Source organism: Hyla sarda, chromosome 4, assembly GCF_029499605.1.
Source record: "Hyla sarda isolate aHylSar1 chromosome 4, aHylSar1.hap1, whole genome shotgun sequence".
Lineage (NCBI taxonomy): Eukaryota > Metazoa > Chordata > Amphibia > Anura > Hylidae > Hyla > Hyla sarda.
In genome coordinates, this window is record NC_079192.1 from 285954821 (window position 1) to 285974089 (window position 19269).

The 19269-nt window shown below is 43.5% G+C and overlaps 1 protein-coding gene across 7 annotated transcripts in view; it reads left to right on the plus strand.

Annotated features, from left to right (window-relative positions):
• The window catches only part of PPFIA2 (PTPRF interacting protein alpha 2), a 398714-nt gene that overhangs the window by 102070 nt on the left and 277375 nt on the right, over positions 1–19269 (plus strand). The window contains exon 1 of one of the 7 annotated variants that reach the window (XM_056574439.1): positions 501–914. The exons of 5 other annotated variants lie outside the window; for them this stretch is intronic. In XM_056574439.1, coding sequence (XP_056430414.1) covers positions 834–914 — 81 coding nt within the window. In that variant the 5' untranslated portion in view covers positions 501–833. Of the gene's footprint in view, positions 1–500; positions 915–19269 lie in introns of those variants that run through there. One more of the 7 variants, XM_056574440.1, reaches the window with a different exon arrangement.

Consider the following 19269-nt stretch of genomic DNA (forward strand, 5'->3'; position numbering starts at 1 on the left):
CTCATGCTATTACTACACTGCGTAGGGGGAATGGCATTTATTTGCCAGTCATTATTGCCAGCTGCCTGCTTTAAGCCAGCCAGATCAATACACTATTACACTTGGCCATAAAGTTTTAGTAGCGATGAATAAAATATGCACGTGTTATTGCCACTTTCTAGTAAATATGTTATATAATTTTTAGTTCATTTTCTCCTTATCTATAGCCTCAAGCATTTTAACTAGACTATAAACTAGACTCCTTATCACTCTGGGCATTCTCTGGTTGCTTTAAGACACATTGCAGAAGAGTTCGACCCGGCAGCAGTTCCCAGGACTCTGTTGGAATGAAGAAGTGGCATTTTATGTGTTGGGGAAGGTCCCCTGACTGGATTCCTCGGAGCACTCGTGCTGTAAATGAAGCGGAGTGTTATTGGTTAGCCTGGATGCTTAGCATAATCACTTAGCTAGACTGGTTGAGGGGAGGTGGTAATCACTGAGAACAGATGGGCAGGACCAAAGCATTGCCAGATTCTGTAGAAGCTTCATGTATTCTAGGGCTCTTCTTCTTTTCCTTTTCCCACAGCTGAGCCCCTATGTGTTTTTTATTTTGCCGCCTTTCCAAGCCCCTGTAAGGCTCAAATGAGAACAGGGGCTACGACTGTTTTGCACAAGCTCAGCTATGCTGGCAATGGAAGCTTTTCAAATGCTTCAGCAGCCTATATGAAGGGATGGGGCAGATTGTATTTTGTACAGTAGCCTCTCCTAATGCATGAAAGGATTTATAAAGAAGCTTAACTCCCTTGCCTGCATCTGTATCATTTTGTGGATTGTATTGCCTTGTGGGATCAGAAATGATTTTCTCGGATATGAACACAGTTTCTGCTTCTCCTAAAGTGCATCCTCCAAATGGGACTAGGTATTACACTTTTCAGGTAGGTAGACTGAAACTGTACAGTAGGTGCGCAGTAGCATGAGTACATTTACGCTTGCTCTTATTGTTGACTTTTGTCTTAGAATGACATACAGAACAGTCATGATTTTGTCAGTTTAGAAGCTTAGGGCTGCAGCATAGTGGTTGCGTTCTGTTATTTCCATCCAAATATATGGAAACTTGTCTGGTTGCATGATCCTATAGAGATCACACAAGGAAACCATGCACCTTGCTGTTTATTATCAGTTTTAACACTGTCATGCCCTGCTGGTGTTTTGTGTATATTCAGCAGGGGGCAGTATTGCCCTTAAAGCCAGAGATCGCTCCAACAAGTTAATTAGTGACCCCTTAGCATTGAGCTTGGTCAGACCTGTATTGTCATACTGTATTGTGCATACTGAGCAGCCTGGCACAAATCCCTTAAATAGCTCTAATTTTATACAAGCAGCCACGAATCCTGGCAGTTCCTTGGTTCTGAATAAGCAGTTCTAAATATATACTGGAGGAAAAAAAATGACTATTTTTGTGAAATTGCAGAAGGTCGTCTTGCCCGTGCAAATTCTGTCATCTGACGTAAGCATAGAGTATAAAAATAACATTTCTATGTTATGTGTTACTGCATATTAGTTTTTATTAAAAATACTAAATATTGATTGGAAACTTAGCAAGTCATTAGATGGCTAAAAACAGAGTTAAATATCAGCTGCTAACTGTGTCATACTATTAGCTACATTCCTATATAATAGCTAGTGTCACTTTAAAGGGGTACTCCAGCCCTAGACATCTTATCCCCTATCCAAAGGATAGGGGATAAGATGTTTGATCGTGGGGGTCCCGCCACTGGGGACCCCCACAATTTAGCATGCGGCACCCACCTGTTTCTGCTCCGGAAGCGCTGGAGGGTCTGGGTCCTGACCACCGGAACGGAAGTCCGTGACGTCACGACTCAGCCCCGTGTGACGTCACGCCCCGTCCCCTCAATGCACGTCTATGGGAGGGCGCGTGACGACCGTCCCATAGACTTGCATTGAGGGGACGGGGCGTGACGTCACGCGGGGGCGGAGTCGTGATGTCACCAGCGCTTCCGGAGCAGAAACAGGTGGGTGCCGCATGCTATATTGCGGGGGTCCCCAGCAGCGGGACCCCGGCGATCAGACATCTTATCCTCTATCCTTTGGATAGGGGATAAGATGTCTAGGGGTGGAGTACCCCTTTAAGAATAACATGCTGTTGTACAGTTGGCGCTGTGCACTTATGTGTTGTGTTGTCAAATAGGAAAGTTGGCTATATAGCAAATAGTCTTTATGACCTGAGGAAATTTCATGGCATTTAAAAAGGTATATAAATTTAAAATATACAATTTAGCAGTTTGCAGGTGTTAAGTGAAAATGTCTCTACAGCTCCTATGCAGTCTATAGGTCTCTATGGTAACAGACAGCAAACAAACTCTGTGCAGTCTAATTCTGCCGTCATATTCTGCTTTATTTCTGTCTTCTACCTGACCATGTTAGAACATAGTATACACTACATAGAATTGGGTTGCTGTCTCTTATTATGGAAATGCATAGTCTGCAGAGGAACTGTGAAGACAAAACGGTTGGAAATTTTTAATAATGACTTTTTTCAAAGTTAATATAATTGTAGATGTACGGGGAAAATAACAAAATTGGTTGTGAAGGTGCGAGTAGCCTTTAATATATATACAGCTTTAATTAACTATATCCGCACCTATTCTCTATTATCCATAACCACAGCCTGTGAATTATGCATTAGAGTGAAATTTCTTGGTACTATGGAAATCAAAGAGCATGTGTGTTAATTACTGTCCCCTGGCTCATCATTATTACCTTAACTACATCCATTACTCTGTGTATAGAAAAATAGGTATTTTCAGTCATAGCTACAGGCTTTAGGTTTGCAGGTTACATATAACTGTATGTATAAAAAAATGACTCTAACCATATGTAGTAAGGACCTATAGCTAGAGCCAGAACGTTCAGGAAACTAAAATTCCCTTCAGCTTATCATCACATGAGATTGTTTTACAGACAGACTGGTAGTTTCTAACATAATGGTACCTACCTACCTACCTACAACATGGCCTATTGTGTCCTAGCTGAATTCAGTTCTGTATAAACCTGAATCTGTTAGTGAGAGTATATTGAATAGGTTTTCTTATTCCACATATTGTCCTCAGGATAGGCCATCAATATCTAATCAGAATGGTGCCAAATGTGTCAGCAGGTAAGGACCATTTGGCCCATCTAGTCTGCCCAATATCCTGAATAGTCCCTGACCCTATATTTTATAAATTATAGCCTTATGCTTATCCCATGCATGCTTAACATTCTTCACTGCATTTGCAATGATCACATCTGCAGGAAGGCTATTCCATGCATCCACTACTCTCTCAGTAAAGTAATACTTCCTGATATTACTACATAAACCTTTACCCCTCTAACATAAAACGATGTCCTCTTGTGGTAGTTTTTCTCTTTTTAAATATACTCTCCTCCTTTTATAGAAGCAAGAAAGATAGGACGCTCAACACTAGACAGTCGGGGCCAAATGTAGACTGGCAAAAAGGAAAGTTGTGTACCCTATACAGCTTGAGTAAATACCGTAGTTTAGGAGATGGGTATTGCTGTCCTGTAGTAAGGCCTGGGTTATATTGTGTATAGGAATGTGTGTGTGGTAGAGTCCCTTTTATAAAATTAGATAGATATCTATTGTAATCTAATATAAAATATATATAAAAGTAATTGTTTAATTGCTATGTATTTGGAGAATATACACATATATATATATATATATATATATATATATATATATAACATTTGTTTAATTGCTTTAATTGTTTAATTGTTTTAGATACATCTCCTCCTTTTACTGTGTTTTACATGTTCAAGGGGTGCTCCACCCCTAGACATCTTATCCCCTAACCAAAGGATAGGGGATAAGATGTCTGATCGCGGGGTCCGGTAGCTGGGACCCCCACGATCTCCAGGCCAGCATCACGGCATTCTGAACACAGAAGCTTGGAACTTCCATGTTCATGACATCACACCACACCCCCTCCATTCATGTCCATGGAAGGGGGTGTGATGGCTGGTACATAACTGTCACGTCACTTCCCATAGACATCAATGTAGGGGGCGTGATGGCTGTGGTCGCCTGTCATCAGACACTGAGCTCTGTGACTGGGGTGCTTTGCCAGAGATCATGGGGGAGCCATTTGCCCAGATCCACGCAATAAGACATCTTTGCCCCTTGAAATGTTATCCCCCTATCCAAAGATTAGGGGATAAGTATCCCTTTAAGGTTCTTTAACCTTTCCTTGTAAGTTTTATCCAGCAAACCATGTACTAGTTTAGTAGCTCTTCTCTGAACTCTCTCCAAAACATCTATATCCTTCTTGGGATACAGTCTCAAGTACATATTATACATATTTCTTAAGACTAACAACATAGGTAACATCAAGTTCTTGTTGGAGGTTCGAGCAATATGCTACTGTCGGACTCCAGTCAAGCAAGTCCACCATCAAACCAACTGCTTCCTTTTCTCACTGACAATAATTGAAAGAGAGAAGAATGAAAATCACCTCTGTGACCTAGGGAAGGGGAAGTGAATGCAAAAGCCCACCAACCCAGGGTATAGGGTTCCATAAGACGGGTATTGTGCATGACTAAGGGGGCTGCCTGGAGGGAGAGACTATAGGCTATAGACAGAAATAGAACAAGGAGAAAAAAAGGTGGGGGGAGCATATGGACAGTGCATGACTGAGCAGTCGGGGAGAGGATCCAGCAATCGGGCCCTATGAGTAAGTGTTTGGACCCATATACATTACAGATATTTAGCTTAAAATGAATTTCAAGCGAAATCCGCTTGCAGCTGAATCCTATATACACTATGAAAGGCTGTAGCAGAACTTTCAACACAGATCCTGATTGTACTGAAAAAAATGAATGTGTGGTGTCCTGGCACCATATTTCATACTGTGCCTTGGTGGTGGTGGTGGTGGGGGGGTCCCCAAAGTCAGGGTCCCTAGGACTGTCGGGGTTCGCTTCCCTAATTAACCCCTAGTCACCCCTTAGTAACTTGATATTTATAAATATTATCTATGTAAATATATGTATATGGTGTTACTCACTTGTTTTAGCGTCGCAGGACCTGCGGGTCATGTGACACGGTTCAGAACTCTATGGTATGTTGAAGGACCTTAAGTGGTCCTTGAGTCATGTGTTATCCCATAATGCCGTGTAACGGTGAGTGACAGTTGTTTCGGACCAATCCAAAACGGCCCGCCCCTGCCCATATAAGGGAGCTGCGGCCATTAATCGTGCTCTTCTCTCTTGGGTTGCTGTCACTGAATGAGGTAGGACCTCTGCAACTTTCATGTACATTTACTAGGCCAAAGCCTTGCGGCCTCGGCCTACATCACTGTGGTTATAGATATCTAATTCCCCGCTACTCACCGTAAGATCACTGGACCTAAATGCACCCCTAAATCCAGTGGATCTATGCAACGAAATCCTCCTAAAGCTAAACTGAGCTTACCTGATCTCAAACAGACTTTGTTCATGGACTGTTATTGCTATTGTCTGCTTCAGAAAATCTTCAGTAAAAGTTCCTGCAAGTTTCAGTTGACAGTGGTTGTGGACAATCCATTTATTACGCATTCACCTATCGTTCTTGGGAAGGGTGGCAATAGGCCCAGCACCATTACAGTATTTAATCCGCACCCTGGCGTCACGAGTGACAAGGGTTAATAGCGCCCTTTATAATTCAAGAACCGCAACACCCCAACTACCCTATACCCCCACCAAGGTTACCACAAATGTTCATTCTTTCTGTGGCATGGGCCCAGTAAAGCCCATTAGTCAATAGGCCTCCAATTTCCGGTGCTCCATTCCAAGCAAAATAAGTGCAGCTGGGAAATTCAGATAGGAAAATCCCTTGCATGTAGTTCCCAGGTCCATTCCTTACTAGATGAAGTCTATAATGTAAGTTTTAAATATTGCTGGTCGCCTATGTTTTGGACATCTGTGTCAGTTTTTCTTACGTTTTATGACATGTTTACTATGCATAAGTAACTGATGGGACATCTGGCAGCTACTTTATAATGAGGCTTTACTGCTGTTAACAAGTGAATGCTGTGCTTTCTTATGTTTTCTGATTTTAATTCAGAAGAAATAAAAAAGGTCCCACTGCTAAGATATAGATTTAAAGGTAACCTGGGTATGTTGGCCGGAATAAATTAGTGACGGACTCACTGGTTTTAGTGGTGTGTCATTGTGTGACAACTACAGGTTATATACAGTGCAGCATGATGCCAGCTCTGAGGCAGGAGTGGGATATATTCATGAGATACAGGCTCCCCCCCACCCATCCTCAGCTCACCTTTCTCCTATTACTGTTCATAGGGGAATTCTGTCATTTAGTGTTTTGTGAGCGGGGGAGCCTGTATCTTATGAATACATTGGACTCTGAGTCCTGGCGTCGTTCTGCAGCTCGTAACTTGTAGTTCTCCAACACTGAACCATAGTCACACATAAGGGACTCTGCTGAAATCACAATGTCTGCCAATATTCTGTTCTGGCCTCAGACAGAGCTGCATATAAGGGCTGACAGATTCCATTTAATGTTTGTACAATTATCATGTGAATTATAATCTTATCTATATAGACAAATCGTGTTTAAAGCAGGTAAGTATGTCACATTCTATAAATCTGTGCATAGCACATGTGGCTTTTTGAGTGAATGCGGTGTGAGGTTCCAAGTGTGCACAGCACTCGTTAAGAGCTTCTGCTCGCTTGGGGGGCTTCAAGGGGTACTCTGTCCCTAGTCGTTTTATCCCTCATACAAAGGATAGGCGATAAGATATCAAATTTTTGGGGTCCTGGCACTGGGGACACCTGCGATCTTCCTGCTGCACCCGACATTCGATTAGTACGTCAGTTGCAGCGCTGGAGGCTCGTGATGTCACAGCCATGCCCCTTCAATGCAAGTCTATGGGAGGGGGCGTGATGGCAGTCATGCCTCCTCCCATAGACTTGCATTGAGGGGGGCATGGCCATGATGTCACAAGCCTCTGGTGCAGCAGGGAGATTGCCGGGGTCCCCAGCGGTGGGACCCCCGCGATCAGACATCTTATCCCCTACCCTTTGGATAGGGTATAAGATGTCTAGAGGCAGAGTACCCCTTTAAGACCCCACTATCATCAGAATAAAGAGGCAGCAGTGCAGTACCTAACATAGCCACATTCAGTTGTGGTTGGAGTTGAACTGCAGCTCAGCCCATACATGTAAATGGGGATAACTGTTGTTGAGCTGAGTCCAGGGCCCAACCATTCTCATATAGATGTTGCAGAATACTGCAGGGAACTCTGATGTAGGACAATTATCTCCTATCTAAAGGATAGGGGAAAAGTGTCTGATCGCAGGAGGTCCGACCACTGTGAACCCCTGCGATCTCCTGCATGGTGCTCCAGTTCCCCTCGTGCACAGAGCCGGGTTGGCTCGCACTCTTCATTCATCTCTTTAGGAGAGCCAAAGATATACGAATACAGCTCTAAGGTATCTCCGGCTCTCCCATAGAGATGAATGGAGAGTGGTTGGACTCCCCGCGATCAGACACTTATCCCCTTTCCTTTACTGTAGTACTCCTTTAATTGTGCTGATCAGGGATGGGACCCCCGCTTATCAAACACTGATAACTTATCCTACCCCTACCACTAAATTCTACAAGTTATTCTCAGTTTGATTTTTATGAAAGGTAAAACCTAAAGCATTTTTGACAGTGTTTGTGCTTGTATTCTAAACTGTATGTGTACAAGCATATTAAAACACATTTAGCTTTATTACCTTACACAGAGGTTTATGATGTATCCCCTAATGTATTCTCGATGTTGTCATTAGATAGGACATGGCTGTAATCTGAAGATAAAAGCTTAACAAGCTGTGAGAGAGGAATTGTTCATGAGCTCTACAGTAGGTCACCAAATGTACTATACAGATATCGAAAATTGTTTAGCTCTCAAAGCAAAAAATGTGAGATCCCTAAACCTTTGCCTGAGATCTCTGACATTCTGACATTGACGCCCTGTTTGTAGCAAAATTTGGGTCATTGTATATCATCAGTGTGGCCACCTGTTAAAGGGGTACACCGGCGAAAAAACATCTTATACTCTATCCAAGGATAGGGGATAAGATGTCTGATCATGGGGTTCCATGACCGCCAATCACAGAGATGGACGGTTATTTACAGAATGGCTAAAGCCATGTAATAGGGTCCTTAGCAAGAACAACCCAACTACTATGTAAAATCTATGTATTAGAATTTCACAGGGACAGCACTCCCACACATTTATGAAACGTATGATTGTAGGCCAGGAAGCAATATGTAGTTATCAGGAAAGTGTGTTTGTTAGCATTTCTATTAAGTGTGTTCTTTGTATTTCCTGGAGGTTAACAAGTCAGCATCCTAGACCTGATGTAATAAATTATATATTATAGAAGATGACTGTTCTCACAACCTTTCCCTGAGCTGTTATTTAATAATACATTTCACCCGACTCCAACCATCAGGACTTTTTTGCACTCTTGTGCACATTTTGTAGATTTCTTGCACATGCACCCTGTGTGTTTGTGTATGGTGTTTCTATACTTAACTGTTTTATGAAGACATGCTTCCCTAGAAGCAACATTTTTCAGTAACACTTGTTATGCCTTAGTGTGAAATCGAAGTCCTAGGAAGATACAGTAGAACCCCATAGAAGTATGTGGTTCTCTTATTACGGCTCTGTACAGCTTAGAGGTGTACTGACCAGTAATGTGTCTCAGTGAATGAGCCCTTACTGTACAGCTGGAGTTGACACCCAGCTTTATACACACCCTGCTTGTCCTACATATCAGCATTGTTAGAGAATTTAACACTAGTAAGCAATGCATATATCATTCTGTAACATTGTCTCAAGTTAGTCAAACATTTTTTAGCTGTTGACCAAATTGACATCTGTCTCTCCTGGTTCCCCAATAATTGCTACGTGTACATGTTTTCTGAATAGTTAGAGGGTAAAAGTGACTTATCTTCTCAAAAACAAAAAGTATTTTGTATGTTAAAATTGCACATGTCTGACCCCCACATCTGCTGTTCCCCCACATCTGCTGTCAGGAGAGTCGGTAGAAGTTTTAACTAAAACAAAGGATTACACTAGGTTCTCAGCTATTTAGGAATAGTAAATTGGAGACATTCAAGATCTAAGATTGATAAGAAATGTTATTTATGTTTATGCATGCTTAATAATTGCACAGTACTTAAAGGAGAAGTTTCATGAAAAAAAATTAAGTTTTAGATCGTGGGGGGTCCTAACTCTGGGGCCCCCGCGATCTCCTGTTTCTAGCCCCGGCTCTCCTTCACAGCTGCTGTAATGTCCGTTAATTAGTTTTTTTTGTATTTTTCTGTTTATGTGTGTATTCACACAGTGGCGTTGCGACCCGGGTGCGGGGGGTGCGGCCCGCACCGGGTGACACCAACCTAATGGGGTGACACCAAGACGCTCCGCAGCACCCACACCCCCTCCCCAGCTACACTGACACCCCCCTATGTGCCCGACCGGCCTCCCATCCGTCAGCACCCCCCCCCCCTGTGCTGTGTGTGCGGTGCGCCCGTCCGTTAGCAACCCCCCCCCCTTTCAGTGCGCCCGTCCGTCATCACGCCCTCCCCCCCCTCACCTTCACCAGTACTGTGCCCGGCCTCCGCTCCCACGTCTGCGCCGGCCTGACGTCACACCGCATGGCCGCGCAGGGGGACGTTAGTTACGTCACTCGCATTGCGCCCGGTGAGATGGATCGCTGCGCTGGATGGGTGAGTGTGTGTGTCTGTCTCTATCTATGTTTGTGTGTGTGACTCTCTGAGTGTGTGTGTGTGTGTGTGACTCTGTGTATTTGTGTGACTCTGTGTGTGACTGTGTGTTTGTGTGACTCTGTGTGTGTGTGTGTGTGACTCTGTGTATTTGTGTGACTCTGTGTGTGACTGTGTGTTTGTGTGACTCTGTGTGTGTGACTCTGTGTGTGACTCTGTGTGTGTGTGACTGTGTGACTCTGTGTGTCTGTCTGTGAGTGTGTGTCTCTCTGACTGTGTGTGTTTGTGTGTGTGTCTCTCTGTGTTGTATGTGTTTTTTTTTTGTGTGTGTGCATGTGTGTGTGTGTGTGTGTGTGTGTGTGTGTGTGTGTGGGGAGACTTTGACGCATTGTGGGGAACCTGCAAGGGAATCTGCGGCCTAATGTGGGGAGTCTATGCTACCTAATGTGCGGAGTATATGCTACCTAATGTGCGGAGTCTATGATACCTAATGTGCGGAGTCTATGATACCTAATGTGCGGAGTCTATGCTACCTAATGTGCGGAGTCTATGCTACCTAATGTGGGGAGTCTATGCTAGCTAATGTGGGGAATCTGTGCTACCGAATGTGGGGAAACTGCTACCTAATGTGGGGAATCTGTGCTACCTAATATGGGGAAATTGCTACCTAATGTGGGGTAACTGGTACCTACCTAATGTGGGGAAACTGGTACCTAATGTGGGGAAACTGGTACCAAATGTGGGGAATCTATGCTGCCTAATGTGGGGAAAAGATGCTACCTAATGTGGGGAAACTGCTACCTACCTAATGTGGGGGAACTGCTGCCTACCTAATGCTCCCCCCCCTGGCAGTAGCACCCTCATCATCCGCCAGCAACTACCCCCCCCCCAGCAGCACCTCCATCAGCAGATCCTGATGGTGGATGATGGAGGTGCTCCTGCCAGGAGGATGATCCTGCCGATGGATGATGGGGGTGATACTGCCAGGGGGGATGGCCAGTAGCACCCTCATCATCCTTCAGCAACACCCCCCCCCCCCAGTAGTAGCACCCCGATCATCCACTAGCAACACCACCAATACCCCCCTCCCGTGGTAATAGCATCAGCTAACGGATGTTGAGAGGTGTTACTGCGGTTGTGGTATTATATTCAGAGGGTGCACTGTATGGCAACGTTATATTCAGAGGGCGCAGTTTGTGGTAGTGTTATATTCAGAGGGCACAGTGGGTGGTAGTATTATATTCAGAGGGCGCAGTTTGTGGTAGTATTATTAGAGATGAGCGAACTTACAGTAAATTCGATTTGTCACGAACTTGTCGGCTCAGCAGTTGATGACTTATCCTGCGTAAATTAGTTCAGCCTTCAGGTGCTCCGGTGGGCTGGAAAAGGTGGATACAGTCCTAGGAAAGAGTCTCCTAGGACAATATCCACCTTTTCCAGCCCACGGGAGCACCTGAAAGCTGAACTAATTTATGCAGGAAAAGCCATCAACTGCCGAGCCGAGAAGTTTGTGACGAGTTGAATTTACTGTAGTTTGCTCATCTCTAAGTATTATATTCAGAGGGCGCAGTGGGTGGTAGTAATATATTCAGAGTGTACAGTATGTGTTAGTATTATATTCAGGGGTACAGTATGTGATAGTATTATATTCAGGGGTACAGTATGTGATAGTATTATATTCAGGGGTACAGTATATGGCAGATTTATATTCAGAGGGTACAGTATATGGTAGTATTATATTCAGAGGGTACAGTATGTGATAGTATTATATTCAGGGGTACAGTATGTGGCAGATTTATATTCAGAGGGTACAGTATGTGATGGTATTATATTCAGAATGTACAGTGTGTGGTATTATTATATTCAGTGGGTATGGTGTATGGAAGGTTTATAATCAAAGAGTATAGTGTATAGTAGTATTATATTTAGAAAATACAGTGTCTGGCAGGTTTATAATAATTATTGTTTTCATATAGAGGATGAGAATGCGCTGACATAGTGAGGAGACGTCTGGGCATCACATTCTACAGACAGAAGTTTTAGCTGGACCAGGCGGTACGTACCATCTGAATTAGATAAGGGAAGACTATAGAGAAGACGTCACTGATATCATTGTACATTCTCCTCTCTGTGTCCTATCAGAGCTGTAGTCGCTTGTCAGTTCTACAGTTATGGTCAGTGAAACTACAACTCCCAGCATAACCTCACCACTGCATAAAGGGGTACTCTACTGGAAAACATTTTTTTTAATCAACTGGTGCTACAAAGTTAAACAGATTTGTAAATTACTTCTATTTAAAAATCTTAATCCTTCCAGTACTTATTAGCTGCTGTATAACCGATTAACAGGAAGTTATTTTCTTTTTTAATTTCTTTTCTGTCTGACCACAGTGCTCTATGCTGACACCTCTGTCCATGTCAAGAACTGTCCATAGTAGGAGCAAATCCCCATAGCAAACCTATCCTGCTCTGGACAGTTCCTGACATGGACAGAGGTGTCAGCAAATAGCACTGTGGTCAGATTGGAAAGAACTATGCAACTTCCTGTGGAGCATACACCAGCTTATAAGTACTGTAAGTATTAAGATTTTAAATAGAAGTAATTTAAAAATCTGTTTAACTTTCTGGCACCAGTTGATATAAAAGTAAATGTTTTCCAGTGGAGTACCCCTTTAAGTAATTCTGGGAGCTGTATATTTAAATGGTGAAAACTTCTTTAACACTTTCCCATTCTGTGGCAACTGGTATATCTGATTATTATACTGGAATTTCTCACAATGCGCTACAACAGTGGTGTCTGTCACAACAGGCTAAAAACTTACTGGGGGGAGGGGGGAGGTATGGGGGTGACACCATTTTCTACCGCACCGGGTGACACCAACCCTAGCAACGCCACTGTATTCACACATTAGTTTGTTCAGAGCAGTTTGCTATTCCACCTGGATAGGGAATAGTTAATGCTCTGAGTGAATGAGAACTCGGGTGAAGTTATTTAACCAGATTTCTCCTGAATTCTGGTGCTGGTTATTGAGTGCAATACTACTATGTCTCTTTGTGCTATATTCTGACTATGTCTGCTTGACCATTTTCCTCGTATTTATCTTGTCATTTGGGTTTTTAGCCATGGTGGTATAGCATGCTCCTTGTATTTTAGTCTGTGTTACATTAGTCGGTTTTAAGATTATGTTTGTTTGTTCTGCTCTGTCTGTGTTCACACTGGGTCTGAGTCTAGCTTTTACCCTGTGCTCTGTATGTTATATTCCGGTTTGGTATTCTGAAGTCTCTTCAGATTCATCCGGTTCTAGCCTAGTGTTTCATGTATTATATTTCTGTTTCCTACTGGGTCAGCATTTTGTCCACAAGGTGGAGTGTTCCACTGGCCAGTAGCCTATTTGGCTTTATTATCAATGGCTACTCCTATAGTGGAGTGGGGAGTCCAGTTTGTATGTTCTATGTCCCAGTGCGAACAGAGTCTTATATTTATATCCTGTTTGGTTGATCTGATCTTTGTCCTTTGTACTTGTACCTGCTTGTGATAGTTCTTAGTAACTTACCTGTTCAGTTTAGTGTTTTGGCTCTCAGCTCTGTTTACCCCCTTCATCTCCTGGATTCTGCAGTATACTCATATCATGCCTAGTCTTGTTCATTTTATCATGTCTGCCATTTATATGATATTTGGTTTATGAACTGTTTGTTAATTCACTATATTCTGTTCTGCTTCTGTTCTGGTGTCACCGACTATGTATATTATGTGTTTTTACGCCACTGCACTTTAGCACAGGAATGACTGGTGCCCAGTTGTCGATCCATCGTTTAGGATGGATAGGCAAGTAGGCAGGGAGAGATGTTTTATGGTCAGTTTAGGGCTCACTCTCCCTATCCCCTCCCAGTCGGTCTTGACAGCTGTGCATAATGACCCCCACCCGCTCTATATAGTTCTATGGGAGACCCGAAGATTGCTGAACGGCTCTCCCATATGGAGGGGATAAGTTTTTTTTCATGACACTTGTCCTTTAAAACCATTAAAAAAAAGGCTTCTCTTAATGCTAACAATTGTATGATATAGATTAGTCTATATATATATATAAAACTATGTACGTGTGTATGTATGTGTATATGTTCCAGCATCACTTCCAAACGGCTAAAGATATTAACATGAAACTTGGTACACATGTTAGTTATGTATCAACAACAGACATAGGATAGGTAATTTAACCCTTACCCACCCCCATTTGCGAGAGTCTGGGTTTTTATTTAAAGTCCCATACAAGTCTATGGGAAATATATAACTGCATAACTTCCAAACAGCTGGAAATATTTAGCTAATTCTTGGTCACATGTTACTTATATGTCCACTATAGATATAGGATAGTTAATTTAATCCTAACCTACCCTCATTTGCGAGGGTCGGGGTTTTTATTTAAAGTCCAATGCAAATCTATGGGAAAGGGAACACTAAGATAACATATCCTAGATCTGAATGAATGAACTAAACGTATGAAATACTTTCATCTTTACATAGTTGAATGTGCTGACAACAAAATCAAACAAAAATGATCAATGGAAATCAAATTTATCAACCCATGGAGGTCTGGATATGGAGTCACACTCAAAATCAAAGTGGGAAACACTACAGGCTGATCCAACTTAGATGTAACGTCCTTAAAACAAGTCAAAATGAGGCTCAGTACTGTGTGTGGCCTCCACGTGCCCATATGACCTCCCTACAATGCCTGGGAATGCTCCTGATGAGATGGACTAAAGCATACACCAACTCCTGGACAGTCTGTGGTGCAACGTGGCATTGGTGGATGGAGCAAGACTTGATGTCCCAGATGTGCTCAATTGGATTCAGGTTTGGGGAACGGGCGGCCAGTCCATAGCATCAATGCCTTCCTCTTGCAGGAACTGCTGACACACTCCAGCCATATGAGGTCTAGCATTGTCTTGCATTAGGAGGAACCCAGGGCCAACCGCACCAGCATATGGTCTCACAAGGAGTCTGAGGATCTCATCTCGGTACCTAATGGCAAACTCTGGCAAGCACATGGAGGGCTGTGCGCCCCCCCCCCCCCCCCCAAAGAAATGCCACTCCACACCATTACTGACCCACCGGCAAACCGGTCATGCTGGAGGATGTTGAAGGCAGCAGAACATTCTCCACGCTGTCTCCAGACTCTGTCACAACTGTCACATGTGCTCAGTGTGAACATACTTTCATCTGTGAAGTGTACAGTATGCCAGTGGTGAGTTTGCCAATCTTTGTGTTCTCTGGCAAATGCCAAACGTCCTGCACAGTGTTGGGCTGTAAACACAACCCCCACCTGTGGACGTCAGTCTCCATGCTCTGGACACTATGCTGAGAGACACAGCAAACCTTCTTGCCACAGCTTGCATTGATGTGCCATCCTGGATGAGCTCTTCTACCTGAGCCTCTTGTGTGGGTTGTAGACTCCGTCTCATGCTGCCTCTAGAGTGAAAGCACTGCCAGCATTCAAAAGTGACCAAAACATCAGCCAGGAAGCATTTGCACAACAGCATGTGACATTGATTGTCAATCAGTGTTGCTTCCTGAGTGGACAGTGTGATTTCACAGAAGTGTGATTGACTTGGAGTTACATTGTGTTGTTTAACCCCTTAAGGACAGAGGGCGTACCTGTATGCCCCCGTTTTAGAGTCCTTAAGGACTGAGGGCGTACTGGTACGCCCGTGGGAATTTCGGTCCCCGCTGCTAGCCAGTCGGGGACCGGACCAGGATGCCTGCTGAAATCATTCAGCAGGCATTTCGGCACATCGCCGAGGGGGGTCCTGAGACCCCCCATGTCATAGATTGTCACAAATCAATGGTCAATTCAGACCATAGATCTGAAGCGATTCTGGCGGTGACCCAGAAAATAAGGGGAATCAGGGTTGTCCAAGACACCCATGAACCACCTGTAGGGATAGGAGTGAGGTGGCAGGGGTGCCACCCTTCCTATCCCTGCTATTGGTCGGTCAGAAGCGACAGACCAATAGCATATTGGGGGCCGGGGGGGGGGGTTAAAGTTTAGTTCCCCCATTCTTGCTACCCACAGTAGTCCCTGCAGAACGGGGGAACTGTCCTGTGACTGGCACCGGAGGATCCCTTACCATCGGCGGCAGTGGGCGGCGATGACGTGCAGCTGGCTCCCTGGTGCAGACTATGGAAGCCGGTGAATTGCCTAACAAAACCTGGAGGGCTACAGTTTGGAGACCACTATGCAGCTGTTTGGGCATGCTGGGATTTGTAGTTTTGCAACAGCTGGAGGGCTACAATTTGGAGATCACTATGCAGTGGTTTTTAAACTGTAGCCCTCTTGATCTTGCAAAACTACAACTCCCAGCATGCCCACACAGCAGTTTGCTGTCTGGGCATCCTTGAATTTGTAGTTTTGCAACATCTGGGGGGCCACAGTTTGGAGATCACTGTGCGGTGGTGTCTAAACTGTGGTACTCTAAATCTTGCAAAACTATGACTCCCAGCATGCATGAACAGCAAACGGCTGTTTCCCCATGCTGGGAGTTGTAGTTGCATACCTCCAGCTGTTGTATAACTACATCTCCCAGCGTCGGCGATCAGTACATGCTGGGAGTTGTAGTTTTGCAACAGCTGGAGGCACACTGGTAGGAAAATACTGAGTTAGGTAACAGAACCTAACTGAAGGTTTTCAAACCAGTGTGTCTCCAGCTGTTACAAAAGTACAACTTCCAGCATGAACATGGTCTGTCAGTGCATGCTGGGAGTTGTAGTTTTGCAACAGTTTTGCTGGAGGTTTGCCCCCGCCCCATGTGAATGATCAGGGTACATTCACACAGGCGGCTTTACAGTGAGTTCCCTTCTTCAGGTTTGAGCTGCTGCAAATTTTCGGCCGCAGCGGAAACTTCTAGTGGGTACTCGCCGTAAACCCCCGCCTATGTGAATGTACCCTAAAAACACTACACTACACTAAAACATAATAAAAGGGTAAAACACTACATGTACACCCCCTTACACTGTCCCCCCCCCCCCCCCCAATAAAAATGAAAAACTTATCATACGGCAGTGTTGCCAAAACAGAGCTTCCAGCTGTTGCAAAACAACTCCCAGCATTTTCAGACAGCTACTGACTGTCCAGGCATGCTGGGAGTTTAGCAACAGCTGGAGGCACCATGTTTGGGAATCACTGGCTTAGAATACCCCTATGTCCACCTCTATGCAATCCCTAACTTAGTCCTCAAATGTGCATGGTGCCCTTTCGTATTTCAAGAAAACAGTTTAGGGCCACATATGAGGTATTTCCGTACTCCGGAGCAATTGAGTTACACATTTTGGGGGGCTTTTTCTCCTTTTACCCCTTATGAAAAGGAAAAGTTGGGGTCTACACCAGCCTGTTAGTGTAAAAAAGAGGTAAAAGGAAAAAGAGACCCCCAAAATTTATAACACAATTTCTCCTTAGTACGGAAATACCCCATATGTGGGCATAAAATGCTCTGCAGACGCACAACAAGGCTTAGGAGTGAGAGCGCACTATGTACATTTGAGGCCTAAATTGGTGATTTGCACAGGGGTGGCTGATTTTACAGCGCTTCTGACATAAATGCAAAAAAATAAATACCCACGTGTGACCACATTTTGGTAACTACACCCCTCATGGAACGTAACAAGAGGTATAGGGAGCCTTAACACCCCACAGGTGTTTGACGAATACTCGTTAAAGTTGGATGGGAAAATGAAAAAAGAAATTTTTTTGAACTAAAATGCTGGTGTTACCCTCAATTTTTCATTTTCACAAGGGAAAATCGGGAAAAAAAGCCCTCAAAATTTAATGTAAAGTGCTCTGCGGGCAAACTACAATGCTCGGAAGAGAAGGAGTGCCATTGGGCTTTTGGAGAGAAAATGTGTCCAGAATTGAAGGCCACGTGTGTTTACAAAGCCCTCATAGTGCCAGAACAATGGAACCCCCCCCCCCCCCCACATCTGACCCCATTTTGGAAACTACACCCCTCACGGAATGTAATAAGCGGTACAGTGAGCATTTACACCCTACAGATGTCTGACCTGTAAAATGTAATTTTTAGTTTGCACAGCCCACTGTTCCAAAGATCTGGAAATGCTCATGGCCCCTGACTTCCATTCCAAACAAATTCTCTCTCCAAAAGTCCAATGGCGCTCCTTTTCTTCTGAGCGGCAGCAGAACACTTGATGTCCACACATGGGGAAATGGGGCTAAAATTTTGGAGAGCATTTTCTCCTATTAAGCCCTGTAAAAATTTGACATTTGGGGAAAACAAAACAGCATTTTTAGTGATTTTTTTTTTTTTTCATTTACACATCCGACTTTAACGAAAAGTCTCCACACAGCTGTGGGGTGTAAAGGCTCACTGTACCCCTTCTTACATGCCTTGAGGGGGGTAGTTTCCAAAATAGTGTGGCATGTTTTATTTTATTTTTTGCTGTTCTGGCACCATAGGAGCTTTCTAAATGTGACATGCCCCCCAAAAACCATTTCAGCAAAATTCACTCTCCAAAATCCCATTGTCGCTCCTTACCCTTCTGAGCCCTCTAGTGCACCCACGGAGCACTTTACATCCACATATGAGGTATTTCCTTACTTGTGAAAAGTGGGATTACAAATTTTGGGGGGATTTACCCCTTGTAAAAAAAAATGGCTCTACAGGAACATGCAAGTGTAAAAAAATTAAGATTTTGAATTTTCTCCCTCACTTTGCTGCTATTACTGTGAAACGCCTAAAGGGTTAACAAACTTTCTGAATGTAATTTTGAATACTTTTTGAGGGGTACAGTTTTTATAATGTGGCTATTTATGGGGTATTTCTAATATGAAGGCCCTTCAATTCCACTTTAAACTGAACTAGTCCCTGAAAAATTCAGATTTTCGTCAAAAATTGGAAAATTGCTGCTGAACTTTGAAGCCCTCTGATGTCTTCCAAAAGTAAAAACAGCTCAACTTTATGATGCAAACATAAAATAGACGTATTGTATATGTGAATGAATATATAATTTATTTGGAATATCCATTTTCCTTACAAGCAGAAAGTTTCAAATTAAGAAAAATGCAACATTTTCAACATTTTCATAAAATTTGGGAGTTTTTCACCAAGAAAGGATGCAAGGAACAACGAAAATTTACCAATATTTTAAAGTAAAATATGTCACAAAAAAATTATCTTGGCATCAGAATAAACAGTAAAAGCATCCCAGAGTTATTAATGCATAAAGTCATAGTGGTCGGAATTGCAAAAAAGGGCTCAGTCCTTAAGGGGTTAACTGTTCCCTTTATTTTTTTGAGCAGTGTAGGACTTCTGGTACCTTACTCCACAAGCCCCGCTCTACATCTCATGGTGAAGGAGTCAGTCTGGCTGGCAAGCCACACCCTCCCCGCATTCCATTTCCCATCTTGCAAAGACATGCCCACCCTTTAAGCCACACACATTTTATTTTCAGCTCACAATATCTTCATCTTAACTCAAATGAG